This window comes from Oryzias melastigma, linkage group LG22 (assembly GCF_002922805.2).
Source record: "Oryzias melastigma strain HK-1 linkage group LG22, ASM292280v2, whole genome shotgun sequence".
Classification (NCBI taxonomy): domain Eukaryota; kingdom Metazoa; phylum Chordata; class Actinopteri; order Beloniformes; family Adrianichthyidae; genus Oryzias; species Oryzias melastigma.
The window spans coordinates 10,784,699-10,796,887 of NC_050533.1; the positions used below are offsets into that span (position 1 = coordinate 10,784,699).

General features: G+C 39.9%; 1 protein-coding gene across 1 annotated transcript in view; it reads right to left on the reverse strand.

Moving 5' to 3' along the window:
* Positions 1–877: 877 nt before the first annotated feature.
* Positions 878–12,189, reverse strand: part of htr1d (5-hydroxytryptamine (serotonin) receptor 1D, G protein-coupled) — a 31,096-nt gene continuing 19,784 nt past the window's right edge. The window contains exon 2 of the mRNA XM_024270360.2: positions 878–3,391. Coding sequence (XP_024126128.1) covers positions 1,465–2,607 — 1,143 coding nt within the window. The 5' untranslated portion in view covers positions 2,608–3,391 and the 3' untranslated portion in view covers positions 878–1,464. The remainder of the gene's footprint in view (positions 3,392–12,189) is intronic.

Below are 12,189 nucleotides of genomic sequence, written 5' to 3' on the forward strand. Positions count from 1 at the left end.
TTAATCAGTTTTACAGTGTGTGACAATAAGAGAAAAAAGGATTATTCTTGTTTTCAGTTGTTTAATAGGTTATTTTCCATTGCCTTTTAAATCCACTCACCTCCATTCCTGTTACACAATCCTGTTAAAATGTTACTGGAAAGCAGTCCTTCTCCCCTGTGTGAGCCATTAGAGGATCAGAATGAAATATGACACATAAAACATAAACTGTCTCAGTGACTTTTAGGATTCCAGACATTCCATTACTATGTTTAGCATCAGTAATTTTCTCAAACGTGACACTTTCCCCCACGGAAGTAAAATTAGAATCAAGCCAAGCGCATTAAATCCTAAATAAAACAAACTCGATGTCCAGTTGTGTTTGTTCGTGTCTTTTGCACGTCATTGCATTATTTTGGAAGAATTTTGCAGAGAAAATTTTGTTGCCATGACGCTCGAGGATTAAATATTCAGACTGGACATGTTCCAGTTTTAGTCTGTGTAACCAAAACAAATGGTTCCACTGGAAAAATAGCAGGTTGAAATGCAAAACACTTGACAATTTCAAGCATTTGTTACAGTGACCGCACACTAACACCTCCCTTTAGGAGAAACTGCTTGTGGAGACACAGAGTCTTTCCAAATACTTTTCCATAGAAACGTATGGAAGCGGAAGCTTACTGTGTCACATGGAGATTCAAACAACTTACATTTCTTGGCTTTTCCCTTCTGTAGGATTAAATACAGTCACTAGTTTACAGCTCTGCTTGTACAGATAAAAAAACAACCAAAAAAAATTGTCTGTTACGTAAATTGGATAAACTGATTTTCCATTTGGGAGTAAGCTCCACAAAGCGCACAATGACATTTTTAAAGACCCACTCCAAAGAAAATTGTGTTTTTTTTTATGCTACGTTTTTACGCCAGGCTATGGAAACGCAGACATGCTCCTCAAATATTTGTTTGTTTTTTGGGGCTCTACGTACAAAACGTGTAACAAAAGCACAAAAAAAAAAAAAAACACGTGTTGCATATTTGCTGCAAGTTCCCTGCTCCACTTCATTTTGAATGATCTTGATGCAACTGTACGACTAGATAGCTCCAATATTGCTCGCCATTTTTGTTGCACCTGTAATGTTAGGATGGGGGCGTGGGGGGCTGTAAGCTAGTGGGAGTGTGTGTATCCAGCCAGCAAGGCCAAGTGGGCCCCAACTGAGTTTGTCCACATTGGTTCTGCTGCCCAGGGACTGGCAGCCTGGGTGGCGACCCTGCTAGCTCTGCCTGGAATTTCTAACGAACTACCACAGGTTTATTTATTTTGGAATTTTAGCTAAAAATAACATAATTGTAATAAAAAATAAACCCTGGAAACCCTTCTAAAATAGATCAAAAGACGTCCGGAGTGGGACTTTAAAGATTTGTGCCTCCGTTTCATAATGCAGATTTTTTATCTATGACACATAAAACTATCTTGGTTTGAAAGGATCAGAAGCTTCGTCTGCATTTAACGAGTTTCTGGAAAGCTTGCTTGAACTCATCGTTGAATGCCGTGTAGATGACTGGATTGATGAGGGAGTTTAAATATCCAAGCCAGGTGAAGAGATCAAACAGGATGGGGTGAAACCAGCATTCCTTGCATATGGCCGTGACCAGCGTCCCGACGAAGAACGGGAGCCAACAGACGATAAAGGCACCCAAAATGATGCCCAGTGTCTTGGTGGCTTTCCTCTCCCGCGCTGCACACAGACGTTTCCTCTCCAACACACTGTCTGCCAGCTTTACTTTCACACTATTCATGAACAGAGGTGACCCTCCACTTCTTGTGCTGCCAGAGTGTAGGTGTGTGTCCTGGTGGGAGGCGGAATTAAGAGAACAGAGAGATGAGCCTGCAGAGGTCTGGATGAGCTGTGCGGTGGTGAAGCGCTTTCCAGACGAGGAAGGGGTCTTAAAAATGCGAGAACGTGCAGCTATGTAAATCTGTCCATAGAGGATGATGAGAAGCACTGTGGGAATGTAGAAGGCGCCGAAGGTGGAATATAGGGTGTACGAAATCTGATCTGTATTCACCACGCACTCCGTCAGCTCCTCGTGCGCTTTAGCCTGCCGCCAGAAAAGTGGAGGCATGGAAATAGATATAGAAATCACCCACACAACCCCGACCATCATCGCCGCGCGGCGCATGGTGCGACGCTTGGAGTACTCCAGTGCGTCCGTGATAGCCCAGTAACGGTCCAACGCAATCACACACAGGTGCAAGATGGAGGCCGTGCAAAAGGTGATGTCAGACGACAGCCAAATGTCGCAGACAATCTGCCCCAGGGACCAGGTTTTACTGACAGTGTAGAGGATGCTTATTGGCATGACTAAAATAGACACCAGCAGGTCCGTGACGGCGAGGGAGCCAATCAGAAAGTTGGCTGGCGTGTGGAGCTTCCTGGTGAGAAAGATGGTGGTGATGACGAAGGCGTTGGAAAGCACAGTAGCCAGAGTAACGAGGGCCAACAGGACAGACAGGGAGACCTGGAGGCCGAGGAGCATGTCCTCACTCCAGGTTGGAGCTGTAGAGTTGTTAGAACTCTCTGTGCTGTTGATGGTGAAGTAATCCAGAGAGCTATTCTCAAACTCCATCTCGCCTTGACCCCTCCTTTAGACCATTACTAGAAACTTCAACCCCATCTTGCATTGGCAGCACAGCGGTGTGGCACTCTTGGTTCCTTTCAGCACGTCTTTCTCATGGTAGAGTAAAGTTAATTCCAAAACTCAATCATTTTAAGCTAACATCTTTAATTCTGTTGCTTTAGTGACAAACTGGTTGTAGTTCTGAAGTACCCCGTGTCCCTTCTGTAGCAGTGGGGAAGCCAATTTGTATTCAGCAGCAGACCGACTCTCTCTTATCTCATCTCCAACCAGCAGTCAGCAGGAAACTACACCTTCAGACGTAGCTTTCCAATCTATCAGAGGCTTTAATAGGCTCCTCCTTTTCAATAAAGCTAACCACGCAGCTGCATGTAGGACGAAGATGACGGCAGATACAACAGTTTCCTTGTCTCTCTTATCTTCGCCGGGGTCCACATGAGGCCTTCTGAATTGAGGTTTGTGTTGAAGCTCGGCTCTGCCTGCTGTGTCTGGGGATGTTAGGAAGGCAGCACATCACAGCTGTCCGTTCCAAATCAAAACCAGGCGAGCGACAGTTTTGTTAGGGTCTGTTGAGGGATAATTGTGCGCTGCCCATGACTTGCTCTGGTCAGTGAACACTACAATGGCAAAATGTGATGATCAGAAAAGGGTTTGATTTATTTATTTATTTATTTAACTCCCAGGGCTTTTTTCGGGGACAGCTTTTCTTTCAGATGAAAAGTCTGAACAGTTGGATCCGGCTACTCCAGTGTCTTCATTGGTCTTTCCAGCCTGTCTGAGAAAAATAAAATGGAAAAAAAAGGAGAAAAATTAGTTATAATCTGATGTTACACAATCTGCTTATATTGATTTTTTTTTACACAAATTTGCACAAACCTCAACTCGCATGACAAAACTCACAAATTAAAGGAGCCATACCATGAAAAAACAACTTTTTGACCTTTTAAGTGCATTATACATTTCATTATACATTTCAAGTGGTATTTTGATCCGTTCACACATTTCTGAGTAATCTTCTAAAAACCTGGCCTCTCAACAGCAGACCCTCCCATCCCACGAAAATGAGCGGGTCCTCATGAGCTCACATCACAAGTTGAAAACCGCCCCCTCCAGAAAGAGTCTGCTCCGCCTCCAGGCTAAGAAAAAACTTTTTCTACGATCAGCTAGCTTCGAGAGCCCTCAACCCTCCTTCCGCCTAGTTTGTGTACATGCAGACGTCAGCCGTCTGTGCTATTTGTGTTGTGATTCGGGGTAGTGATGGCCAAAAACAGCTCATTCAATTTAGCGTTCAGACTTTGAGTGACGGCATACGGCAAATAAACATTTTGGTGAGGAATCTACACGACATGTTGGAATATGGATCCTGAACGTATCCGAGAAAGGTACAAGAAGAGAAAGGGAGCACAAGCAGGAGAAAGGAAGGAAAGGAAGGGAGCAGACTATTTCCTGGTGGAGAAAGGGAGAAAGCTACTTTATGGTGGGGAAAGGGAGCAGACTATTTCCTGGTGGAGAAAGGGAGAAAGCTACTTTCTGGTGTAGAAAGAGAGCAGACTATTTCCTGGTGGAGAAAGGGAGAAAGCTACTTTCTGGTATAGAAAGGGAGCAGACTATTTGCTGGTGGAGAAAGGGAGAAAGCTACTTTCTGGTGTACAAAGGGAGCAGACTGTTTCCTAGTGGAAACTGCGAGTGACAGATTGGGAGAACTGGTTTGAACACAGATGGAGAGATGTGCCTGTCTCCAGGAAAATGATCCGCATTAAAGCGAAAGGATTTTGATACAGACATCAATCAACAAAGCTTCAAAGAGAACAGAAACATTCACAGCCAGTCGTAATCAGATCAATGTTCTTATCATTTCAATAAATATTGATATGTTCATTTGGTGTTGTCTGCATTTTTTTTACCAAATTTCACAGCAAAATGAACCCATTATCCATCACCATTCTGTATGTGCCAAATTTTGGGGATGAACGCTTGGGCTACACAGTATGTACATCCATATATATGTATGTATATATAATTTTTAAGGATTTTTTTTCGTTGGTGACACAATGACATCATGAAATGGGCGACATCCTCAAGGAGTGAAAGGCAGCGCCTCAGAGATTGAGTCGGTTTAACTCCGGGTATGAAAAGAGTCCGCAAAAATAGCTAATATTTCATAAATAATTTGTTTTTTAGCGTTCCAAAGATAATACATGATCATATGAATATAGTTTATTCTGAACGACTAAAGAAAAGCATGGTATGGACCCTCTAAAACATTTTTGTTTTATTTTTTAGACTTTAAATTAGTCGAATGATCAAATGTATGACTACAGTGTGTTCTGAAGTTTTTTGAAAAGCCAGTAAAATCAGCCACACAGACTAAACTGTTCATTATCTTTGTTGTAAACAACTCAAAACATTATAGGTTTATGAAATTCATGCATTTTTTTCACCCAAAACAAAAAAAATATGTTTCTATTCTACTAAGGACAAAACCTTTTGGTCATCTAAGACTGTCATGAGTCAACAGGCTATGTTTATGACAAACTGGACATCACCATAGCAACATATAAGGGATGAAAATAATTCTTAATTTTGACCTTAACATCACATGTTTAGATTTAGAAACAAACTTACTGATAGTTATTTTAGTTTTTTGCATCAAAGCTGCAGTTTTTTTTTTAAAGGCCTTCTCCAATGTTCTCTCCTGATTCCTATCAGACTGTCTCTCTTAACACATTGTCTTATACCCCGGTGTTTAAACCATTATTAATATTATATTTGTGACAAACATGCAGAGTTTATGAAACATGTCATTTAATGTTTTCTGCCACTGAGTTCTCAGGAAACATTCCGTCTCTGTAACTCCTAACATGCATAAAATTGGAACTGTGGTGGTACAAAGAGAAATAACCATGTTGCCTTCAGGTCAGAATAGGAGAACATTATCACTTGGTGACATGCTGACTTACTTTCAAGTGCAGGAAAAAAAGATTGAATATGAAATATAGACATGTGGCAGTATGTCCCAGAGGGGATAAAGACTTCAAATGACATTTAATCACCTCATAAGACATTTTGCCCTCAAGGAATTCATCTTTACAGAGTTTTCTTTATTTTATTATTAATCAAAAGAAAAGGGAATTTCAGCCACTCAGATATTTCCTGACTTTTTTTTTTCTTTTAATAGTCAAGCACACGATGTACACAGTTTATGAAATTAGACAGTATAGTGCAAGGAACTTGCAGGAGAAAAAAAAAAAGTCATGTTTGCTGTTAGACCCTTTAATAAATTATGAATTTTCTGTTTTTTCCTGAGGAAAGTAAAAAATGAATTCAGATTATTCCAAAAATGTCATCGGGGAATTGATCAACAAACAAGCACACTAAGCAGTTCAGTAAGTTATTTATAAAAATCCTTCTGGCTTTGGGGAAAAAAGGAGCAAATACAATCAATAATAAAAAAAAGGTTATGCTTCAACAACATTATTGTAAAATACTTTACAACACAGTAGTGAAGGTTTTTTTAAATAATTTTCAGCATATATAAAAAGGAAGTTTCTGTTAATTTAGGAGTAAAGAGACTGTCACGTGGTAAAACATTTTTTGTGCAACTCATTATTTAATTATGACCTGTAATAAATGTATCTAATAAACCTATTTTTATCAGAATTATTTTTAACCTAATAATTGCAAAAAGCCTAATTTTTAGGTTTTCATTCAAATTTTTGACATTTTGTTGCAGTAAAACATCAAAATACAACTACGAAAGTGGCTTTAAGAAGTTTCCCTAATGTAACAGACTTACAACCTTTACTTTTACACTTACAGGGGTTTTTTTTTCATTCTCAAACAATAAAGAAAGAAACAAATTATAAGAGCAAAACATCAGGTTAAGTTAACACCTAAAAATAGTAGAAACAAAAAATATATATTGACCACAAACATCTCATTAATACTGCATGTTGACATACCTTATTCATGGTTTACCCTCCGATGTGATCAGCCCTCTACATACCTCATTAATTTATGATAATGAACATGTGTCAGGCTTTATCCCCTGCAGAATAGATCATAGATGTGGAGTTGTGTGCTTGTTTGTGTTTGTTCTGTAAGAATTAAAAAGTCGGACATTGACAATGTCACAGCCGAGTACACAGAAAAAAAAAAAATGTCTTTAATTAATTTAATTAATTAATTTAATTAATTTGACTTTCTTCACCATTATAGTAGATATTGGGTCAGAACAAAAGTCAACTATGTGCAGCTCAAGCAAAAAAAAAAAAAGAAAAACATTTAATTATACTCATTTAACAAACCATTGTCTCCTTTTTATTTTGGGGACATTTATAGTTAGGTTGAATTTTCTTTAAGCTTGCACATTGGCAGAACAAACAATTTCACTTAATTGGTCTTCATTTATTTTTTCCTTTGTGGTGAAAAGAACATCTCTGCTACTGCACTTTTTCCACTGATTTCAAAGCATCGGTTTTCTCTAGAATGTATAAACTCAAGGTGTTTTTATTAGGAAGCCAACCTCCTAATGGTTTTGTTTATGTGTACTTGTCCCAGTGTGCTGTAAATAATTCAAACTCTACACAGCTGTCAGGTACTCTGAAAGAGACCCTTTTTCCTTTTGCCGGTGCAGGCAGGAGTACAAAGACCTTTGTTCAAGAGAAGCAAAACAACAGTCCCGGGAATGCATGACTCAATACAGGAGATCAATTTCCTCAGAACTTGATTTAGCTCTGCAGTTGCATCTTAAGGACCAGAGAGATTCTTTTATAGACCCAAATGCTCACATTCTGCTTGAGAGGGTTGAAGGAAGCCATCTATATTAAATGGGAAGAACTACTGTGGGTGGACTCAGAAATCACCTATTTAACATTTACAGCCTCAATTCTCCTCCAGGCAGTTTCATAGACACTCACTCCTGGATTTATGCAACCGAAGTAAAATAAACTAAAATAAACGTAAGCTTCAGTGTACAATAGTCCTCATTCACATGTATTTTTCTTTACAAATTTTTTCTTGAAGTTCCACTCCAATCATCTTTTAATCTATTATAAAACGGTTCTCTGCCTGTTTTTCAATTATCCGTTTTAGTCAAAACCTGCAGTTTTCTCTGACATAGTTTCTGCAGACAGACAGTAGGCAGGACTGTTGGCATGGAGTAAGCCCACGCCAACATCTCAACACCATAAAAATTAAAATATTTATATTAGGTTTTCATAATGATTTTGGAGAACGCGTTCAAAGATTTGATTTCTGTCTTTTCTCAAATTCGTACTACAGTACCTATTGCTCTAATTGTCATTTGATTCTGGAGATTTTCCTGAAAATATTTCTTTCTATGGAAACATGTTAAAAACAAAGCTAGTACAGTTTTTACAAACACACATTTCTGAATGATACTTACATGTGGTCCAACAACTAAAAGCCTGAAAGATTTCCAGTTGACTTCTGTTTGACCTTACCTGGATGACCAAGAATTTATATTACTTTTCCTATTTTTTTCTTTTTATAATTTAGTTATTTTTCTTAAAGGGGCCATACCATGCTTTCCTTAAGTCTTTCACAGTGAAATATATCCATAAATATGATCATATACTACTTTCGGAGCACTAAATAACACATTATTGGTGAAAGATTAGTTATTTTTCTCAACGTTTTCCATACTAGAAATTAAAACAACTTGATCTCAGAGGCTCCGCCTTTCGCTCCTCAGGGGTGCCGCCCATTTCAATTAGAGCCATCCTGGTCAGCATGACACCCACGTAAAAGTACATCAACTTTTTTTATTGATTTACATACGGTGCAGCTTAGGCATTTAACCCCAAAATTTGGCACAGACAAAATGATGATGGCTAATGTTCATTTTGTGGTGAAATTTGGTCAAAAAAATACCGACAGCAACACCAGATGAAAATTTCAGGATTTATCGAAATGATAAGAACATTGTTATGATTAGCACCGGTCATGAACATTTCTTTTCTCCTTGAAGCGCCACCGCACGAAGTCTGAACACTTAATGGAAGGAACGCTTCTTGGCTATCGCTACACTGGTTCACAGTGGGGGGCTCGCAAAGCTAGCTGATCACCGCTAATTTAGCAGAGAAGGTGTTTGTGTTAGACATCACACCCCAGTGCACTGGTAAGTGTTTGCTAACATCACCAGGAATTCTGTTACTGAATGAAGCAACAAAAGAACTGTAGACGGTCCTACTTTGTTTACTCCCTGATCTGCCGTGCTAGCTGCTCTCTTAATACGATTCAGAGGAGTATCATTTCCCACAGACTTATGTGCAGCAACATGTTTGATAGATGGTTGAACAGTTTATCTGTTTACACATCAAACCAGTCAAGGACAAAGCTTATCTCCAAATGGCCTGGTTTACTACACAATAGGTTAATGAGGACCATAATGAATGGACGAGAGGAAAAGATTTATCAACTGAGGAGCCCTCGTCTAAAATGGGGTAAATGCTGTTTGTGTTGAGTCGTGGTGTTGTTAGAGTGGCTTTAAAAATAATCGTATCTAGATAGGGTTTAAGCCCTTTATGGGAAATGGATCTTCAATTTATTATATGTTTTTGTTAGAAAATATGTATCTAGATCTGACAGCAGCATCCACAACATCCATGCCTGACTGACCTCATATGTAAGACATTCACTTTAAATCCTATTCATTCTTTCAGACTGTGGCCATGTCTGGCAGATGCATGTCCAATGCAGCAGCCTGGGTTTTGGTCTGGGTGAAACAGTAATACCCTCTGAACCCAGCAGGCCCCCGTGGAAATAGGATAATTGATTTAGCTCGGAGGAGGAAAAACCATCCGCTGTCAGATAATGACTGGTGTTTACTAAAGTGTGCTGAGAATGGTAGTGGAGCAGAAATGTCCTGTGTGTTTGTGTGGGCTGAAGTCAAAAGGAGGGGGGGGGGTAAAAGTCTACATCTGAAGAGCCAGAGGCCAGCTTCTGATGGCGGGGTAATGAGAGGTATGTCAACACAAAATACCTGTAAGGTCATCTGATAATCGACAACTGTTTCATCATTTAGACACATTTCATTTTGCAGTCTATCTAGATGGGATTTTCTTGCCCTTCAACAGTTATTCAGATGAGAGTTGAGTATAAAAAACTGGTTTATCTGTGTTGGTAGCTAGCGGCTGGATGGCTCAATTGGCTGCATGGAGGACTGGAGCATAGGAAACTTAGGTTCATTTAACAGGTTACTCCAATGTGTAGTCCTCAGCCCGGATAAATTACAGGGTTGTGTCCGGAAGAGCACCCGGAGTAAAACTCTCTGATTCAGATCGATGAAAGCCTCTGTGGCAATCCCTGGCGGCATATGCCGAAAGGTAAACAACATGTTGGTTGCTAGCATGCAACAAGATTAGAAAACAATGGTTTTGCAGACACAGCTTATAAATAGGGATGTAAAAGATGCTAGATATGTATCAAAAAAACCACCGGGCAGTGGGAGTTACAACAGTCTTGGTTAGGGATGTAAAAACTAGATATGTTTTCGAAAGCCGGCGATCTGTCCAGAGTACATCCTCCCTTCCCCCCAATGTAGACAGATGAACTCTGCAACCCTGCAGCTCCAACGGTTTAAGGAAAAAGATGAAAGTTCAGGACAAAAACGCTCACTTTGGATTAGTATTCTACCTGCTGATCGAGTCACTGAAAACGTCACGTGCCCATAGTCAAGTTCCTGATTGGCAGATGCGACGCAGCGACCAGTCAAACTTCAGATATTTAAATTTTGGCTGTGCCACCCAATTCGTGCCTCATCGCTCAAATCGAGCTGCTGGCAGACCTTTGCACCACGTCAGTCGCTCAAATCGTGTCGCCAGACTTCAGATCGCCTCATGTCGCGTCTGTTCCATTAACTTAACATTGAAACTGGCCGCCTCCGCCGCGCGAATCGCGTTCGGTATGAATGCACCTTAAGGGAGAGTAAGTTGTGTGCTGGTTCTCTGAAGGCGTCCTAAAGGTGCATACGTACCACCTGAACACCATTCAGTAAGGGGCCAACTCGCACCTAACTAATCACTAGAGTGTCTGACATAATCACCTGTACATCATCATAAGTGGATGCACCTTACCCTTAGAAAAAGTTTATGATGCATTTAACACACAACAATGCTACGCTCCACTTTCATGACACCTCTTAAGACAGGGGTGTCAAACTCAAACTCAATGGGCAAAATCCAAAACACACCTTGGGCTTAACAGGATAAACATTTATTGAACACTCTAAAACTACATTTTTAAAACTCTAAAACCGTAATTTTTTAACATATTTACGAACTTAAACTAAGGTTAGCCAAAACAGCTAGCATGTAGGTGAAAAAAATAGCTTAACTCCAAAATAGCCTGAAAAACTAAAAAAAAAAAAAAAAAAAGCCTAATTTAGCCAAAACAGTTAGCAAGTAGCTGAAATATTAGCTAAAGTCCAAAATAGCCTAAAAAAATCTTAGTAAATGCCAAAATAGTCCAAAAATCTAGCAAAATGACAATTTTCTTTTTTTTAAAACTTTAAAGCCGCAACTTTTTTAACATTAATATGAATAAAAACAGGCAGGAATATTATTCCAGAATAAATCAACTTAAACCTTAAAAAGGCTGCACGGTGGTGCAGTGGTTAGCACTATTGCCTCACAGCAAGAAGGCCCCGGTTCAAATCCTGACATGGGTTTTCACCAAGGACTACCGTCCAAAAACATGCTTCACAGGTTAATTGGTGACTCTAAATTGCCCCTAGGTGTGAATGTGAGAGTGGATGTGTGTGTGATTGAGGCCCTGCAACAGACTGGCGACCTGTCCAGGGTGTACCCCGCCTTCGCCCTTCAGTAGCTGGGATAGGCTCCGGCACCCCCGTGACCCCGTAAAGGGACAAAGCGGACAAGAGAATGAATGAATAAGCCTTAAATAACTTTTAATATTTTACTCCATAAAACTATATGTTGTCAAAATTATACAAGTTAGAAATAAGTGCAATATAACATCGGGCCAATAATAATAATAATGATCTGGAGGGCTGGATATAATTACCTGGTGGGCCGGATCTGGCCCCCGGGCCTTGACTTTGACACATGTGCCTTAAGGTGACCGCACAACCCTCATGGGAGCTGAAAGACACACCTGTGCTCCCCTTAAGGTACAGCCGCTCCAGTCTACAATCCTCCATGGGCCCAGACAGCCCACAGTACCCTTAAGGTTCAATCCCCCATATGGGTGCATATGGGGGGTTAAAAAGGATGGTACGCAAGATTGATTAAATCCTTACATTTTAGAATTAAATCAACCAAATACAGAAACTTCCTAATTACTTCGGATGTTTTTGTAAATCACAAAGCCCTGGGCGTTTTGGATAGATGCATGGACTGTATATGTGCAGTCACTCATGCTGTTCCATCTGGAACACTGTCCATACAGTCACACAAAGAATAGTACACAACAGTTTTCACAGAGAAGTGGCACTACTGGTCTCGCCCCAAAGGTATCTTTAGATTTACGGTAACTGATTCTGCAATATGTGCATATAATGACTTGTAGTGAGTGTGACAGGAATTAAAA